The 19,824-nt window shown below is 47.2% G+C and overlaps 1 protein-coding gene across 1 annotated transcript; it reads left to right on the forward strand.

Moving 5' to 3' along the window:
* Positions 1-6,491: 6,491 nt before the first annotated feature.
* LOC144606522 (pinopsin-like) lies at positions 6,492-18,852 on the forward strand. Its single transcript, XM_078422757.1, has 5 exons — positions 6,492-6,887; positions 10,710-10,892; positions 12,247-12,392; positions 15,370-15,609; positions 17,874-18,852. Exons 1-5 carry the CDS (start codon positions 6,554-6,556, stop codon positions 18,018-18,020), a joined length of 1,050 nt encoding a protein of 349 aa, XP_078278883.1. The 5' UTR covers positions 6,492-6,553; the 3' UTR covers positions 18,021-18,852.
* The last annotated feature ends 972 nt before the right edge of the window (positions 18,853-19,824 follow it).

The following is a 19,824-nucleotide window of genomic DNA, read 5'->3' on the forward strand; positions in this document are numbered from 1 at the left end:
GTCCAAAGTCTTTGTCTTCTCTGTGCTGAATTCGGTCTAATGAGCACTTCGCGGGGCGTGTGGGTGCAAGTGGCTGGTCAACATCGAGGTTGAAATGCAGACCGTGCGAGGCGCACCGTGTAAATGAACGCTGTTTCTTTCAAGCTGCATTTATTTACGAGATGTGAGGTGGGTGGGGACACAAGACATTGGAGATGCTGGGGTTGGAACAGCAAACTGGTGGAGCAACTGAATAAGAAAATAACCAGATGCTGGTACAAATCGAAGGTATTTATTCACAAAATGCTGGAGTAACTCAGCAGGTCAGGCAGCATCTCGGGAGAGAAGGAATGGGTGACGTTTCGGGTCGAGACCCTTCTTCAGACTGAGGTGGAGCAACTGGGGGGTTGGGGTGATTTTTTTATTTTGGGACTTAAAAATTGAACTTAAATACTCAGCAGGTCATGCAGCATCTGTGAAGAGAGAAACAAACTCGCCATTTGAGGCTTAAATGTAGATTTCAAGTATAATTTGCAGGGTGGATGTTTCTTTGTAATAACCGAAACTGCACATGGAAGTAAGGAACATTTGTCTGATTGGATTTGTGTGGATATTAAAGTTGCCCAAGCTACGAATTGGGTCATTTGGATTTGAATAATTAAAAGAGGAATCAGACAAAGGTGCAAAAACTAGATACTAATGAATGTGCGGCAGAATGTAAATAATTGAGGTGTTAAACTAATCTGCCTGTAGAGGATTGGCATTAGATGATTCAAACCTACTGCCCAGCACTGGAGATTTGCTTTAAACAGATTGTGTACGATTTAAGACTACAATGCTTGGGTTTGTTTTAAATCCTTTATTAATCTCCTTCCAGACAGAAGACAGTGAATCTTTTCAAAGGACGTTTTTTTAACTGTAAAATACTGGAGATCTCAATCCAGCATTTGATTTTTGTAACACACTCATTGCAGGGCTTCCTTGCGAGGCTTTTATTTTTTTAATCCCATTGCTCAGAATAAACAAATCAGTCAGAGTAAAGTAATGGCAGATGAGGTTGGGAGAATGTCCTGAAACCCCAAAATCTTTCCACCATCAACAGATCTCAAGTTGGAATATTCTCCAGGACAAAGACATCCATCATCCTAGACATTCCTTCTCTCCTCTGACAGTGGATGCCTTGTGACTCATTTACAACATGCCCTGCAGTTATATGTCCAGGGAATTCCACATCTTCCAAACCTACAACCTCGACTGTCAGCTTTGGCCTTGGTTTGGCTCTTGGGCATATAAACACTGAAAGCTTACTGCCATCACAAACATATTGATTTGGTCCTGCATCTTACTGAACTAACACTTTATCTTCAAGACATTGGAGCACTTTTAATGAAAGGAAAAATTAAACTGCTCATGGAACACAATGTCAAACAGCATATGTTGGAGGAAAATGGACAGGCGTCATTTTGGGCTGGGACTTATCTTGGGTCTAGAAGATTAGTTTAGAGATATAGTGCAGAAACAGGCCCTTCAGCCCAACATGTCTATGCCAACCAGCGATCCCCATACACTAGCACAATTTACAATTTTACCAAGCCGTACAAATCGGTATGTCTTTGGACTGTGGGAGGAAACTGGAGCACCCAGAAACCCATGCAAGTCACGGGGCAAATGTACAAACTCGGGTCTCTAGCGTGGTAAGGCAGCAACTCCACTGCTGAGTCACTATGTCTCCCAGATGAAACATCATCTGCCCATTCCCTCCACAGGTGCTGCCTGACCTGCTGAGTTCCTCTGGCACTTTGTGTTTTACTCAAGATTCCATCATGGTAGTTTTTTTTCTATTTGGTTTGCTTTAGTTTATTATTGTCACATGTACCAACAGTGAAAAGCTTCTGTTTGCATGCAATCCAGTAAAATCACTTCATCATGTAGGGCATACTCGAGTCCAACAGACAGTGCAAAGAGAAAAATACCAGAGTACAGAATATAGTTTTACAGCATTGTAGTGTAACAGTTACAGAGAAAATGTCCAGTCCGAATAAAGGTCTTGACCCGAAACATTACCTATCCATGCCCTCCATTGGTGTGCCTGACCTGCTGAATTACTCCAGCATTTTGTATCCTTGATTATACTGTCTGCTTTGCTGAGGCAGCATGAAAAGTAGATGGAGTCAATGGTGGGAGGCTGGTCTGTGAGATGGACTGGCTTGAATCCACAACTCTGCAATTTTTTGGGCAGACCTGTTGGCTGACAGCCGCTAGGACCCACGAATGGACAGCTTAGCCAGGCCCAGGAGCAAACAAACCAGGACATTGAGATGTGAGTCTTGGGTTACACTAGTTCCAAGTGAGCACTTCACAGTTTGAGCCACTCACTGTTCCTGGCAGGAGCAGACAAACTGGGTCCTTGCTCAGCTGCTGCCTGGCAAACCTGGGCATACAGTGACCCCTGGTGGTGAGGTGGCAGTAAGAGTGCAAGGCAGGAGGCAACCGTCACACCTGATGTCTTTCAAGCTCCCTGAAAAGATCCTCTCCCTCCCTCGGGGTGGAAGATGCCCGTGCTTGGATTCCTTTAGTGTGGGGCGTGTCCATACACAAATGCGTTACATCCATGCAGCAATACATGGTCATCAGTTACCATGCTTACCATTGGACCACATTCATGATAGTCAATGCTCCTCTTCCCAAGTACTAACTGACTCCACTTTCCCCCTCTCCCATCACCTCATTAATCCTCCACCATATCCACAGACACACTTCAGAGAGACAAGGATAGCCAAGGCCAGCTTACTTGGGTGAACTTGTCAGACTGTTCACTGAATGTCAGCAAACCAGGTCATTGAGAACAAAGGAACAGAAGATCAATCAGGGCCTCACTTATCTCCAAGAGTTCACCTCGTGCTCATACTTCCTGTCGATAACGGGGTATATTTTGAACAGAACACAAAGTACTGCAGGAAATCAGTGGGTTAGGCAGCATCTGGGGAGGGAATGGACAGACATTTATTGAGACCCTTCTTCAGACCTTCAGATGCAGGTAGAGGAGAATAGTTTAACTTGGCACAGACATTGTGGGCTGAAGGGCTTGTTCCTGCAATATTATGTTGAGGCCCCGTCTACTCTTGCGTGGATGTGGAAGGGCAGCGATGTCTTTGAGTGTGGAGCATGTTGGCGATTGCGAAGGCACAATGGAAATTCAACATTTCCCCCAAAACTCCTTCAGCACACGTTTACTCTGCAATTTTGACTCCCTGTTGCACTGAAATAAAAATGCTCCTTAAGATTCTAAACCCAGTTGAATTCAGATGGGAGAGTTGGAGCAAATGATCTCTTTCCATGCTGCATAGGTTTACCTCATGGATAGTTTACCTAAGCATGGTTTGTGAAAATAGTCAACTTTGCCAGAAAGGCCCGTTGTCCTGGCAGCGGTGGCACTGGCTTGGAGTTGCAAGGTTGGCTTGGCCTGGCCATGTTGTGATGTCCCCTACTGCTGCTTCACTGCTCCAAACCACTGCAGGCCACGTCTGATCCGCGTGCTAGGCCTCTTGGAGTGGTGCATGATCTAATTGTGCCCCAGGCTCCTGCAGGGCCTCCAGTGGCCCACTCCATCGACGCCTTGATCCAGAGGCTTCAACTCATGAGCTTCATCCCTCACCTCAGACGGCCACTGTTCAGACACTGCACTGGGGTCCTGGCCCACAGCCAACCTTGGAGCATCCAGAGGACCACTGAGGGCGCGGGAGGCAAGGCCCCAGACCGCTTACTGGCATGTTGTTTTCTACGACCGCTGCCTTCTTGAATGATTCGGGTTCTGGCTGGTAAGTGGTAAGTAACATTCACACCACAGATATTGAGTAATGACAATTTCCAACAAGTGAGTCTCACCACCTACCCTTGCTCTTCAATAACCACCTTTACAGATCTCCCATCATCAATATCTTGTGCATCACCATTGAGTAGAATCCCCAGCGGACCAGCCACATAGATGCAATGGTTGCAAGAGCAGGTCAGAGGCTGGCAATTCTGTGGTGAGCGACTCACCTCCTGACACCCCAAAGCCTTTCAACCATCCACAAGACGCAAGGCAGGATGGTCTGCTCTCCACTTGCCTGGATGAGTGCAGTTCCAAAAACGTTCAGGAAGCTCGACATTATCCAGTCCAATATCGGTCCACCTGAACCAGCAGCCCATCCCCTTCCTTGACATTCATTCCCTAGTACAGTGTGTGCGCCACCTACAAAATGCTCTGCATTCACCTGCCCAAGATACTCCTACAGGACCTTCAGCTTTGGTGAAGATTGTAAATTGGCCCTAGTGTGTAGGATAGTGCTAGTATACAGGGATCACTGGTTGGCGTGGACTTGGTGGGCCGAAGGGCCTGTTTCCGTGCTGTATCTCTAAACTAAACTAAACTAGCACCTCCCAAACCCCACCCTCTCCAGCACAACAGGTTCGGGGAACACCACCACTACTAGGTTCTGCTCAAATCACACACTGTCCCAACTTGGAAATATATGATCACTTAATCTAAATCTAGCACTCCCTCCCCAACAGCACTGTGGGAGCACCTTCACCTCATGGACTGTGGCACCACAAGACAATGGCTCACTTCCTTAGCCAACTAGAGGTGGCAATAAATACAATGCCCAGATCTCAAAATGACTAGAAATTAAACTCCTCCCCAAAGCAGAGAATTCAGTAAGTGTTGACTCATGACTTGGCAACATGTTGTCAGCTCTCCACACCTGGTTCAATCTTTGCCAATCGCATCACAGTTTTCCAAACCTCCAGCTACTCATCAATATCCAGTTATTGCTGTCAGAGAGAGAGAGAGAGAGAGAGATGGAGGGAGAAAGGTAAAGAGGGAGTGATAAAGAGCTCCAACGCTGAACACTAACGTAACACTATTCTGCATTCTGCACTACCTGTTGCACTTGTGTATTACCAAGAGAAAGACGGGCAAACAGACAAAGAATGGAGAAGGAGACAGAGTTAGAGAGACACAGAGAGAGAGAGAGAGAGAAATAAAGGGAAACTGGGACAAAGAAAGGCTAATTCAACTTTTCTAAATGGGCGATTCCTTTTTCTGTAACAAGACCTCCTAGTTATAGATATCCACACTGGAGATATTGTGTTCATAACATGCACCCTGTCAGCCCTCCTCAGAGTCTGACATGTTTCAATAAGATCAGTTGTAGAGCATGAAAACAGGTCCTTCACCTTAACTAGCTTACACCAATCAACACGTCCCATCTACACTAGACCCACCTGCTCGCGCTTAGCCCATATCCCTCTAAACATATCCTATCCATGTACCCATCTAAATATTTCTTAAATGTTATGATAGTACATGCCTCAACTACCTCCTCCAGCAGATCGTTCCATACACCCACCACCCTTTGTGTAAAAAAGTTAACACTCGGGTTCCTATTTCTTTCCTATCATCTCTCATTCTTCTGAACTCCAGAGTGTCCAGGCCCAAACTATGACAATCTCTTTGTCCCAGGAATTGACTGACCCAATCTTCTTTTCACCACCTCCAATGCAAGCACATCCTTAACCACAGATCGGGCACTGAAGGTACAGGAATCTGAGAACTCTGACCACCAGCTTGAAGATCAGCTTCTTCCCAATAGATTTCAGGCTCTTGAACACTACACTACACAACACTAACATCAACTATGAACTTCTATGGATAGTCTTTGGTTTTGTAACAAGGACCTTGGGGTTTTTTTTACACTGGTATTTATGGTTATTAATTTATTGAACTTTTATTTATATATATGATCTATGTGTGTTGTGTTTAAAGGTGTGTTATTCTGCTGCTGTGAGCATTTCAATGTTCCATTGTCAGTATCTGTGACAAACACTTTCGACTCTTAACCCAAGGAGCAGTCTCACCTGTGAAATTGTTGCAACTCTCTCCTACTTTGCACTATTCGATTAGCTCTCCTGATTACCTTGAGTACTCATATGCTAGCTTGTGTCTCACTCACTGTCCCCCATTTTCCTCTGTCCCACATTTTGCAGTTTCATTCAGTTTAAATAAAAGTGTTCTTTCCCACTCTTCCTTCCAAAGTCCAGAACCTTTCATTTTCCCACATCACACCCCGTCTGCCAACTCCTTGCCCATTCGCCGACCCTATCCATATCCTTCCACGTGCTCCTTCTACCCGCACAACCTGCAGATCTTTGTAGCATCAGTGAATGTAGCAGCACTGATCCCTGTGGCTGTAGAGGGAGAAGTGGAGAGAAGTGAGCCTTCTTATGAAAGTCGAATCAAACCAACCCCACCCCCAGCTGAGAGTCACAAGGAATGCAAACACTGCTTCAGTGCATCATAATTAATTAAAGTACTTAAAAAAAAATGCGATCCTTTCAAAGCAGCAATTATCTTAAATGGATCGTAAGAAAGATTATAGTCCCAGGCAAGCGAGCCCACCTAATATGATGCTAAGCCGCTGCACCTTTATAAAGAGGGTTTAACAAATCCTCTGAGCGCCCACCGTGGAATATGGTCAGATAAGCCGGCTCCACAGAGTGAGGAGAACTGGCAGCAGTAGATTCTGCTCCAATGGCTCCTGCTGCCCCTTACAACGGGACCGCTGGTGCATTTGACGGCCCCCAATGGCCGCACTACGCCTCAATGAGCACCTACATGATTGTGGCCACGCTGATGGGGCTGGTGGTCTTCCTGGCCTCCTTTGTCAATGGCCTGGTGATCCTGGTGTCCCTCAAGTACAAGAGACTCCGCTCACCCCTCAACTACATCCTGGTCAACCTGGCAGTGGCCAACCTGATGGTCACTTTCTTCGGCAGCACGGTCAGCTTCTCCAACAACCTCAACGGTTACTTCACCCTGGGGGAGACCGTGTGTCAGTTCGAAGGTTTCATGGTGTCTCTGACAGGTAAGTGCTTGTAGGTGGTCCCTTGTGGCTCTATGGAGACCAGCCTCTCTCCTGATCCATAACCTCGGATACCCTCTCCTTGAGTAGGAGATATCTACATGTTTCCTGGTCTCAACCAAGCAAATTGGAACCATTTGGCCTCTCAAGCCTGTTTTATCCATTCAGTCATTTCATGACTGAGGATGAGAGAGTCTTCCAGCATAGAAACAGGCCCTTCAGCCCACCATGTTTATTCTAACCATTGTACTTACCTTCACTGGTCCCATTCACTTGCATTTAGTCTATAGCGTTTTATACCATGGAGATTCAAGTAGTTTATTCTGTATCTCTGAAAGAGCGAGAAGTGGGTCTTATCGGTGGGTTCTCTTAAAGAGCCAGTACAGGTGAGAAGAGCAAAATGGTGAGGTGTTTGCCCAAGCCAAGGTAATCAGACATGGCTCAGACTTGGAAAGATGTCGCCGTTCCTTCACCATCACTGGATCCAAATCGTGAAACTCTGTATCTCTGAAAGAGCGAGAAGTGACAAGTAAAATGGATGAAGGAGAGCCAGTGGGTGTAGTGTATCTGGACTTTCAGAAAGCCTTTGATAAGGTCCCACACAAAAATTAGAGCACATGGTTTTGGGGGTAGGGTATTGACATGGATAGAGAATTGATTGGCAGACAGGAAACAAAGAGTAGGAATAAACGGGTCCCTATCAGAATGGCAGGCAGTGGCGAGTGGAGTGCCGCAAGGCTCGGTGCTGGGGCCGCAACTATTTACAATATATATTAATGATTTAGATGATGGAATTAAAAGTAACATTAGCAAATTTGCAGATGACACAAAGCTGGGTGGCAGTGTGAACTGCGGAGGATGCTAGGAGGTTGCAGGGTGACTTGGACAGTTTGAGTGGTTCTTGGTTCTTGGTCCTCCAAAATATTCCAAGTGGAATTTAAACTGGTGAGTGGGCAGATGCAAGGCAGATGCAGTATAATGTAGATAAATGTGCGGTTATCCGCTTTGGCGGCAAGAACAAGAACGTAGATTATTATCTCAATGGTGTCAGATTAGGAAAAAGGGAAGTGCAACGAGACCTGGGTGTCCTTATACACCAGTCACTGAAAGTAAACATGCAGGTACAGCAGGCAGTGAAGAAAGCTAATGGCGTGTTGGCCTTCATAACGAGAGGATTTGAGTATAGGAGTAAAGAAGTCCTTCTGCAGTTGTACAGGGCCATGGTGAGATTGTGTACAGTTTTGGTCTCCTAATTTGAGGAAGGACATCCTTGCTATTGAGGCTGTACAGCGTAGGTTCACGAGGTTAATCCCAGGGACGGTGGGACAGTCATATGAGGAAAGATTGGAAAGATTGGGCTTGTGTTCACTGGAATTTAGAAGGATGAGAGGGATCTTATAGAAACATATAAAATTATAAAAGGACTGGACAAGCGAGATGCAGGAAAAATGTTCCCAATGTTGGTGGAGTCCAGAACCAGGGGGACACAGTCTGAGAATAAAAGGGAGGCTATTTAAAACTGAGATGAAAAAAAACTTTTTCACCCAGAGAGTTGTGAATTTGTGGAATTCTCTGCCCCAGAAGGCAGTGTAGGTCGATTCACTGGATGAATTTAAAAGAGAGATAGAGCTCTAGGGATAAGCAGAATCAAGGGGTATGGGGAGAAGGCAGGCATGGGTCACTGATTTGGATGATCAGCCATGATCACAATGAATGGCGGTGCTGGCTCGAAGGGCCGAATGGGCTCCTCCTGCCCTATTTTCTGTTTCTATGTAAAACACGGTGGGGAGCCACATTTACCAGAAGGTCCGCAGTGGTTCAAGAAGGTGGCTCACCCCCTACTCAGGGGCAGTTCAGGATGGGTGATAAATGGGGGACACGGGTGAAATTATTATGGGTAACAAGGAAGTGGCAGAAGGGTTGAAAAGATACTTCGGATCTGTCTTCACGAAGGAAGACACAAACAATCTCCCAGATGTATTGGAGGACAGAGGATCTAGGAGGGGTAGAGGAACTGAAAGAAATTTGCATTGGGCAAGAAATAGTATTGGTAGACTAATGGGACTGAAGGATGATAAATCCCCTGGGCCTGATGGTCTGCATCCCAGGGTCCTCAGGGAGGTGGCTCTAGAAATAGTGGACGCATTGGTGATCATTTTCCAATGTTCAATAGATTCGGGATCAGTTCCTGTGGATTGGAGGATAGCTAATGTTATCCCACTTTTCAAGAAAGGAGCGAGAGAGAAAACGGGGAATTACAGACCAGTTAGCCTGACTTCGGTGGTGTAAAAGATGCTGGAGTCAATTATTAAAGAGGTAATAACGGTGCATTTGGATAGCAGTAAAAGGATGTCCAAGTCAGCATGGATTTATGAAAGGGAAATCATGCTTGACTAATCTTCTGGAATTTTTTGAGGATGTGACAAGTAAAATAGATGAAGGGGGAGCCAGTGGATGTAGTGTATCTAGACTTTCAGAAAGCCTTTGATAAGGTCCCACATGGGAAGATTGGTTACTAAAATTAGAGCACATGGTATTGGGGGTAGGGTGTTGACAGGGATGGAAAATTGGTTGGCAGACAGGAAGCAAAGAGTAGGAGTGAACGGGTCCTTTTCAGAATGGCAGGCAGTGGCGAGCGGTGTTGGGGCCGCAACTGTTTACCATATATATTAATGATTTGGAAGAGGGAATTAGAAGCAACACTAGCAAGTTTGCGGATGACACAAAGCTGGGTGGCAGTGTAAACTGTGAAGAGGATGTTAGGAGGTTGCAGGGTGACCTGGACAGGTTGAGTGAGTGGGCAGATGCGTGGCAGATGCAGTATAATATAGATAAATGTGAGGTTATCCACTTTGGCGGCAAAAACAAGGAGGTAGATTATTTTCTGAATGGAGTTAGGTTAGACCTGGGTGTCCTTGTACACCAGTCACTGAAAGTTGGCGTGCAGGTACAGCAGGCAGTGAAGAATGCTAATGGAATGTTGCCCTTCATCCGAAGAGGATTTCAGTATAGGAGTAAAGAGGTTCTTCTGCAGTTGTATTGGGCCCTGGTAAGACCACATCTGGAGTATTGTGTACAGTTTTGGTCTCCTAATTTGAGGAAGGACATCCTTGTAATTGAGGCAGTGCAGCATAGGTTCACGAGATTGATTCCTGGGATGGTGGGACTGTCATATGAGGAAAGATTGAGTTTAGAAGGATGAGGGGATCTTATAGAAATATATAAAATTATAAAAGGACTGGACAAGCTAGATGCAGGAAAAATGTTCCCAATGTTGGGCTAGTCCAGAACCAGGGGACACAGTCTTAGAATAAAGGGGATGCCATTTAAAACTGAGGTAAGAAAAAAAAAATCACCCGGAGAGTTGTGAATTTGTGGAATTCTCTGCCACAGAGGGCAGTGGAAGCCAAATCACTGAATGGATTTAAGAGAGAGTTAGATAGAGCTCTAGGGGCGAGTGGAATCGAGGGATATGGGGAGAAGGCAGGCACGGGTTATTGATTGGGGACGATCAGCCATGATCACAATGAATGGCGGTGCTGGCTTGAAGGGCCGAATAGCCTCCTCCTGCACCTATTTTCTATGTTTCTAAATGCTTGCCTTGCCTATGACACCCAGATCCCGTGAACAAAACAGATGGGCCCCTCTCTGTATCATAGGAGCCACTGGTAGCACAGGGAGGGTGTGCCGAATGGCTTCATCTTGTGCGATGGTGTGGCAGAGAGAGGGAGAAGAGGAGATTGGAGGGAGTGAGGATGAGACCTGGATTGCCTGGTCCTCCCGGGTGCACAGGGAGCTCAGTGGTGAGGCTGTCTTTCCCGGTAGGTATCGTGGGGTTGTGGTCGCTGGCGATCCTGGCCTTCGAACGTTACGTGGTCGTCTGCAAACCCATGGGCGATTTCCGCTTCCAGCAACGGCATGCGGTGTGGGGCTGCCTCTTCACCTGGCTCTGGTCACTGGTCTGGACGGCCCCGCCTCTGCTCGGATGGTGCAGTTACGTTCCCGAGGGTAAGTGCCGGAGCGAGACTCGGGACCCTCCCAACTCCACACAGCGCCCTACAGACCCATCTAATGGGCGCTCCCTCTGGCCACTCCACTTGATTCCACACGGCTGTCCCTCTGCTGTCCCCGTGGAACCCCAATCTCTCTCGATCCCTTACCGTACCAGCCTGGAATCTGCTCCTCCTGCAGCCCTCTGCAAATTCCAGATCAATGCATTAGTCTGATATCTGTGGTCTTTGGAACAAAGACCACAGATATCAGACTAATGCATTGATCTGGAATTTGCAGAGGGCTGCAGGAGGAGCAGATTTGGTAGGCTAATCCCTAGCCTACCAAAGCTTTCATTTCAGTAGATGCCTGTAAGAGGTTCCCCCCACCCTCAGCCTCTGGTCCTGTCCACACTCTCTCTCACTGGGTCGACACAAGGGAAGCTTTGCACGTTCTCTCCCATGTCTCCAAATCCTCACTCGGAACTGGACTTGGACCGTCCCTTGGGATCGAGCTTTCTTTCCTTCCCTCTCCCCCTCCCCAACGTGCCCTTTAACTTCTGCCCTCGCGAGCTGGTGATCAAGGGTTCAAATAGAACAGAACAATGAACACAACGGCAAAGAATATCCGCAACGGTCATGCGAATATGATGCTGCTGTTAAACTAATCTCCTCTGCCTGCATGTGATCCATGTCCCTCCATTCCCTTCGTCTCCATATGCTTATCTAAAAGGTTCTTAAATACCACTATCATATCTTCCTCCACCACCACCCCTTGCAGCGCGTTCCAGGCACCCTACAATCTCTGTAAAAAAAACGTATCTGGCACATCTACGTTTAACTTTGCCTCTCTCGCCTTCATGCTATCTAGTCTTACACATTTCCCCACTGGGAAAAATATTCCAACTGTCTGCTCTCTGCCTCATAATTCTACATACTTGTATCTGGTATCATACTCATCAACCTCCAATTTCCCAGTTTGTCCAAACTCTCCTTGTAGCTAACACTCTTTAATGCAGGTAACATTTGATAATCCTCTTCTACACCCTCTCCAAAGCCTTCACGACCTTGCTGTAATGGACATCCAGAACTGCCCACAATACTCCAAATGCAGCCTAATCATAGCCTATCTCGCACTCACATACAAAACATGGCGCCTCTCATTCAATTACAGTGAAGCAGACTTCCCAATGTTATCATGTTACTGTTGCGGGACCTTGCTATGCACAAGTAATTGGGAATATATCTGACCTTCCCCCGGTGACATGGAGGGACTTCTGTCTGCGGGCAGGGTGTGCTGAGGGAGGGGGGGACCCTGAGGATGACTGCTCTGCTCTGCGTTATTAATGCCATTTTCCCTTCTGGGCATCCAGGACTGCGCACGTCCTGTGGACCGAATTGGTACACGGGTGGGACCAACAACAACAGCTACGTGGTGGCCCTCTTTATCACCTGCTTCATGATGCCCCTGAGCCTGATCATCTTCTCCTACTCCAGTCTGCTGGTGGCCCTCCGAGCCGTGAGTTTGCTGAATCATTCTGCCTCGGGGATCGGTGCTCTCCTCCCTTCGGCCTCCAGTCGCTCTGTGGCTCAGTTCTGTTCATGTCACCCAGGCCTCTGGTCCCCCAGCTAACCGGCAAGGAAGTCAGGGCCATTTGCTCGTCATCTGAAGAGTTTAGTGCCACCCAAAGCATCGTCTCTGGGCAAAGGCATGAATCGCTCCAGGTTCAGAAACTGCTTTGTTGATACCACAGGGCATGTTAAAGTTTTGCTTGATCTTCAGTGTGTTCCAAATGTAGATCGGAGCTCTCAGCAGCTGGTCGGAGCAGCAGCTTGTGTCACCCTACACTGAGCTCTGGACAGCAACTCACAGAGTCAAAGAGTCAGCATGGGAACAGGCCCTTCAGCCCAACTTGCCCACGTGACATTCCCATGCTTCATCTACACTGGTCTCACCTGCCTGCATTTGGCCCATATCATTCTAAACCTGTCCTATCCATGCATCCGTCCAAATGTCTTTTAAACATTGTGATAGCACCTGTCACAAATACCGCCTCTGGTAGCTTGTTCCATATACCCACCAACCTTTGTGTAACAAAAGATGCCCCTCAGGTTCCTATTAAATCTTTCCCCTCTCACCTTAAAACTATGTCCTCTGATTCTTGATTCCCCTACTTTGGGTAAAATACTCTATTCCCCACATGATTTTATACCCTTCTAAAAGATCACCCCTCATACTCCTGCACTCCAAGACATAAAGTTCTCGCCTGCTCAACCTCTCCCTATAGATCAGGCCCTCAAATCCTACCAACATCCTCGTAGGTCTTCTCTGCACCTTTTCCAATTTAACATCTTTCCTTTAACAGGGTGACCAAAACTGAACACAATACTCTAAATGTGTCCTCACTCTTGTCTTGTACAACTGTAACATGACCGCCCAACGTCTGTGCTCACAACTGTGATGGGACGGCCGGAGGCTTCTAGCATGAGCTCCTTTTTAAAATGTAACCAAAATTAGATTTATTCAAGTATTTACTGTGCTATTTACAAAACTAAATAATTCAAAGCAAAACCCACCACCATAAGACAAATAAATCAAATATTCTCAAATAACTATATCACAATCCTTATTAAGGATCGTCCCGGAAATCCCCCAGGGTGCCGGAAAGACAGCGCCTAGTCCCTTTCTAAAACCACCCGGGCACAGACGTAATCCTGGAAAAGGGGCGGGCAGCCGGCTCGAGCAGAGCCCTCTTCCGCCAGGCGCTGTGACTCGCGGATGGCCAGCTTGACCAGGCCTAGGAGCAACCCAATCAGGACATCTTCAGCCCTAGCCTCTCCCCTATGCACAGGGTGTCCAAAGATGAGGATGGTGGGCGTGAAGTGGAGCCAGAAGGCAAGCAGCAGCCCTTTTAGATGATGGAACTGGGGCTGCAACATCACACACTCCATGTAGATATGAAACACAGGCTCGTCCAGCCTGCAAAAGTAGCAGGTGACTGGCGAGTCTGTGAACCGGGATAGAAACAGGTTGCATGGGACTCCTCAGAGTAGTATCCTCTATTCCAGGTCCCTGACATAGAGGAGGAGAATCCCTGTATAGGGGGTCTCGCGACCAAAATGCAACCCCTCCCGCCACTTCAAGGTCATATGGTCATATGGAATAGGAGTAGAATTAGGCCATTCGGCCCATCAAGCCTATGCCATTCAATCATGGGTGATCTATCTCTCCCTCCTAACCCCACACTTTGTGTCCGGACAGTGAACGAGGGCGAGCAACTGCTGGGTGTGGAGGAGGAGCTTGTACAGGAGACCTCAGTGGCAACTGTCTTGCTCCCTCACTGTCCTGTCTGTAACCATTATCCTGCCTGCCTTGGTAGACAGAGTTTCTCCCATCACCAGCAGGGGGAGTGCTGTGACCAAAGGCGATCGCATCTCAGACTGCAGAGTCCGACACAGTCCAGGAAACGGGCCCTTTGGCCCAACTTTTCCCTGATGCCCCATGTGTATGTTGGGCCGATGGATTTGTTTCCACATTCTTTGATTCTGTGAAAGGGTTAGGTTTCAGTTTATTTAGGTTTAGGTTTATTATTGTCACATGTACCAAGATACAGTGAAAGACGTTGTTTTGCAAGCTATCTGATCCGATCAGATAATACTCTACATAAACACGATCAAATCTAACTCAAGTACAATAGGTGGGGCAAAGGGGAAAATGCGGAGTTCTCAGCATTGTCGCACATCCGTTACCTCAGCTAGCAATTGCCATTTCACCACATGGACCAATCATTCAGCCTTCCTATTAGGCATTCGATAATGTGTGGGATTCTGTTAGAATAGAGGAAGATGACAAATTGCATTCCTGAGTTGAGGAGCACTTGGAAATCAGTGACCCGAGGGTTGAGAAAGCTGACCACACAGCGTTTATGATCCATTGCGTGCAGTTCTGGTTAGAGGTTAAATGTAGTTTAAAACACCTGATGCCCTGGGAGTATATGACTGGACAGTGCGGTGAGAGCTTCACTCTGTGTGCAAGTCCTGTCTTCTCTTTCACCAAAAATAGATTTATTAACGTATTTACAATAATATATACAATACCAAATAATTCAAAACAAAACCCACTACCGCAATACAAGTAAAACAAATTTTCCTTAAACAACTATTTCCCCATCCTTATTAAGGATACATTCGGTGCCCAGCGGTCCTGGAAATCCCCCAGGGTGTCCATGGCAGAGCCCTCTTCCGCCTGGCGCCATGACTTGGCCAGCTTGGCCAGGCCTAGGAGCAACCCAACCAGAACATCTTCAGCCCTACCCTCTCCAGGGTGTCCAACGATGGGGATGGCGGGTGTGAAATATAGCCAGAAGGCAAGGAGCAGCCCCTTTAGATATCAAGTCCTGCCTTTGGAGCGGTTGACAGGACAGCAGTCCATTCCCGGTGCTGAGGTCGATGAGGTTCCAGAGAGCGTGAGTGAACCGTCTTCTCTCCCTCTGCAGGTCGCTCAGCAACAGAAGGACAGCCAGAGCACGCAGCGGGCCGAGCGAGAGGTGTCCCGCATGGTGGTCGCCATGGTGATGGCCTTCCTGGTCTGCTGGCTGCCCTACGCCAGCTTTGCCATGGTGGTTGCAATTAATAAGGACATCGTGATTCAGCCCACCCTGGCCTCCATGCCTTCATACTTCTCAAAGACCGCTACCATCTACAACCCCGTCATTTACGTCTTCATGAACAAACAGGTACGGCCGGTTCATCCCGGGGGTGGGGAGGGGGTCTTCAACTCTCCATTAATGTCTTCCTGCAGCTTTCATTGCGTGACTGCCCACCCCACACTCCCCCCCCCCCCCTTCAGTCACCCATCACTGGTCGCCTGACGTGCCCATCACTGTCAGTGCTCTAGTGGAATGGTTGACAAATGGCTGGCTCGTTACCCAATTGATCAATTCTTTGATAGTCAAACAAGGTTTTAAAAAATATTCCCAGTTATTTTTTGCCAAATTCTTCCCAGCTGTTATCTGGTAACTAAATGGTCCTCTCATCAGCTGGAGTACAGTCTTGACCTCCCATCTACCTCATTGAAGAACTCTGAACTATCTTTAATCGGACTTTATTGGACCTCAATTGTTATATCTTCCACTAAATGTTGTACCCTTTATCCTTTATATGTGCACTGTGACAGCTTGATTCTATTCATACATAGTCTTTAATTGGATAACACTCAAACAACACCGTGTCACTGTACCTTGGTACATGTGACAATAATAAACTAAATTAAACTAATTATTTCTCCACCCACCTGACTGAGGTGCTGCACAGGAGAACTCTCTTTCATTTCCAACAACTTCAGCAGAATATTTTATGACCAGCACTATTAATTGTACTGTCTTTTCTTCCTCCCACTTCTGCAGAGTTTTGGTTGTGAAACTATCACAGAAGCAGGGGGGATGTGGCTGAGTCTCAAGGCTGTGAGGCGACTTGTCCAATCAGCCTTAGTGATGCTGCTTTTAATTGAAAGATACAGAATGGAAACAGGTCCTTGGGCCCATCGAGTCCACGCTGACCATTGATCACCCGTTTGCTCTAGTTCTATGTTACCCCACTTTCACATCCACGCCCTACACACTGGTGGCAATTGACAGAGGCCAAGTAACCTACAAACCCGCACAAGGAGAACTTACAAAACTCCACACAGACAGCAGCCGAGGTCAGGATCAAATGTGTAGAAAAGAACTGCAGATGCTGGTTTAAATCAAAGGTAGACACAAAATGCTGGAGTAACTCAGCGGGTCTTCTTCCTGATGGGTCTTGACCCGAAATGTCACCCATTTCTTCTCTCCAGAGATGCTGCCTGACTCTCTGAGTTACTCCAGCATTTTGTGTTTACCTGAGGTCAGGATCAAACAAGGTCTCTGTTGCTGAGAGGCAACAGCTCTACCAGCAGCACCACTGTGCCGTCCTTACCGGTAGTACAATAAAAATCCGTTAGTCTGGCAGGGTGAGGAATTCACTGGTGCCAGACTAATAGATTTTACTAATATTCCAATACTTTTAATTCATTAACAAAAATATATACATTTCAGTTAATCTGTTAAGTTTATAGGGAAGCATGGGAAACAGAAGAGGTGAGTTTAAAGAGAACATGGTATGTAGGTCTTGGTGAATGGGTGGTTGACTTGGCAAACATTACCAGGTGACTCAGTTGCCGAATCATAGGAATTTCCCATTGTTTGTAGAGAGGATTATCCGAAAATCTCTCCCTGGATCTCTGGATCCTGACTGCCACCGCCATCTGGTGGCCTGTCTGGGGATGGAATCTCTGGGCAGTTGATTTAAGAGGACCCAAGGACATCCCAAGGTGCAATATAGCCGAGAAGACTCTTCAAAATACTGATATTGGGAGTACAGCTGCGGACAGGGTAAATTCTCACATAAAAGAGGTAACTCATTCACCCAGAAAATCAGCGAGAATTGGTTTATTATTGTGTAGGAAAGAACTGCAGACGCTGGTTTGCCTTGGTATTGCAACTGGAATGTTCGGCAATAGCTTTGTGCTTCAGTCTCTGGAGTAAAAAGTGACCCAGATTAGGCCAGAGAGAACACTTCACTTAGCTGACAGTGATGTACAGAGGGGAGGTGACCTGAACTTGCCCCACTGTGCTTTCTTTGTCAATAGACAATAGGTGCAGGAGTAGGCCATTCGGCCCTTCGAGCCAGCACCGCCATTCAATGTGATCATGGCTGATCATTGTGTGTCATACAGTACGACACAGAGACAGCCCCTCTAATCCACCTGACCCATGTCAACCATCAAACGTCCATCTACATTAATCCCATTTTATACCCCCATATTCCCATCAGCTCCCCCCAGATTCTACCACCCAGCTACACAGAGGGGGCAATTTACAGCCTGTTAACCCACTGATACACACGTCTTTGAGATGTGGGAGGCAACTGGAGCTCCCCTCCCTCAACTCTGACCGTCTCTCCTTTCTTTCCCACGCAGTTCCGGACGTGCCTGGTGACCACCCTGTGTTGTGGCCGTAACCCGCTTGCCGGCAGCGAGGAGACCACCTCCAGCTCCACGGCCGGCAGTCGCACCGAGACCATCACCCTGTCCGAGGGGGGCGGCAACAGAGTCTTGCCGGCCTGATACCCGGCCAATCGCACCAGCCGCTGAGAAATGAGGGCGACTCATTTGGTTATAAAGCCTGGCCGCCATGGTCAAGTGGGGCTGACAGGCCTGTTTCCGTGTTGTACAACTCTATAACCTGACCCCTCCCCGTCTGTCTTCGACTTCCAATTCAAGTAATAGCCCTCTACCCTCTCCCCCTTTGCAGTGTCCCACCTGGCATGCTCCCATTTCCCCACCATCTACCATTCCCCCTTATTCACTTTCCTCTCCTTCAGACAGTTATTTCCCATCTCCTGAGTACCCCATTTCCCTTTTATCCCCACTCTCTCTCTCCCTTCCCCATCCCCTTTGCCTACCACCCACATCCCTCCCTCCGGCTTTACATTTCACTCTTCTCTCATTTTCTGACACCCTTTTTGTCTCCACTTCACCTCTTGCATTAATCACTTACTCCACCCATCTACCAATTATTCCCCCCTCACCTGTAACCACCTATCATGTGGTTTGTCCTGCACCCCCACCCTGTCTTTTTCAGATTTCTCCCCCCTGGACAGATGATTTTTCTGTCCAGGGGCCTTCTTCAGGCCCGAAACACCATCTGACCATTCCTTCCACAGATGCTGCCTGACCGGCTGAGTTCCTCCAGCATTTTCTGTTTTGCTTGAGATTCCAGCATCTGCAGTCCCTTGTACGTCCACGAGGAAACGACTGCAGTCATCAGCCACCTCAGACCCACCAAACCAGAGTGGAAACAAGTCAGCCCTGATCCTGAGGTACTGCCTCCGGAGAGAAGAAGAATATAACTCGAGTGAGACGTCTTTACCAATGCTCTCGGATCATTTTGCAATAAAGGTCAACATACCAAATGATTTCTCAGCTGCCTCAGTGCCTGCATATTGGCTTTCAGTAACTTGCATAAACATTTCCAACTCTCAATATTTTCAAAATATATTGCATCAAGGGTGGCACAGTGGCACAGCTGGTAGAGCCTCTGCCTCATAGCGCCTGAGACCCGGCTTCGATCCTGAATTCAGCCGTTTGTGTGGAGTTTGCATCTTCTCACTGTAACTGCATGTTTCCTCTGGGTGCTCCAGTTTCATCCCACATCCCAAAGACCTGGGTTTATAGGTTGTGTAAGAAAATAACTGCAGATGCTGGTACAAATCGAAGGTATTTATTTCACAAAATGCTGGAGTAACTCAGCAGGTCAGGCAGCATCTCTGGAGAGAAGGAATGGGTAACGTTTCGGGTCGAGACCCTTCTTCAGACTGATGTCAGGGGGGGGGCGGGCCAAAGGAAGGATATAGGTGGAGACAGGAAGATAGAGGGAGAACTGGGAAGGGGGAGGGGAAGTGAGGGACAGAGGAACTATCTAAAGTTGGAGAAGTCAATGTTCATACCGCTGGGCTGCAAGCTGCCCAGGCGAAATATGAGGTAATATGGGTTTATAGGTTAATTGGCCTCTGTAAATTGCCACAGGTGTGTCGGGAGTGGATGAGAATGTTGGATAGCATAGAACTAATGTGAACAGTTGATTGATAGTTGGCATAGACTTGGTAGGCTGAAGGGCCTGTTTCCATGCTATATCTTTCAATCTATTCAATCAATCAAATGGATTGAGGACTAACTCCTAGTGAGTCACCCCACATGTGTAAGATTAGTCTTGGCTTTGCATTGATAGTGCTGGAAAACTTATAAAATAATTGAATGGTTAGAAAATAACACATATGTCCGTCCTGGCTCCCTACCCCAGACGCTCTCTAGTTCCATCACTGACCCTTACTCTGTGGCAATTTTTTCTTTGCCACATATTAATCCAATT

This window comes from Rhinoraja longicauda, chromosome 26 (genome assembly GCF_053455715.1).
Source record: "Rhinoraja longicauda isolate Sanriku21f chromosome 26, sRhiLon1.1, whole genome shotgun sequence".
In the NCBI taxonomy this organism is placed as follows: Eukaryota; Metazoa; Chordata; class Chondrichthyes; order Rajiformes; family Arhynchobatidae; genus Rhinoraja; species Rhinoraja longicauda.

Bases quoted from the DNA above. Each gene is read 5' to 3' on its own strand.
- LOC144606522 (XM_078422757.1), top strand. From the start codon at position 6,554: ATGGCTCCTGCTGCCCCTTACAACGGGACCGCTGGTGCATTTGACGGC. The intron at 6,888-10,709 runs GTAAGTGCTTGT...CTTTCCCGGTAG, and splicing joins TTTCATGGTGTCTCTGACAG to GTATCGTGGGGTTGTGGTCG. The intron at 15,610-17,873 runs GTACGGCCGGTT...TTTCCCACGCAG, and splicing joins ACGTCTTCATGAACAAACAG to TTCCGGACGTGCCTGGTGAC.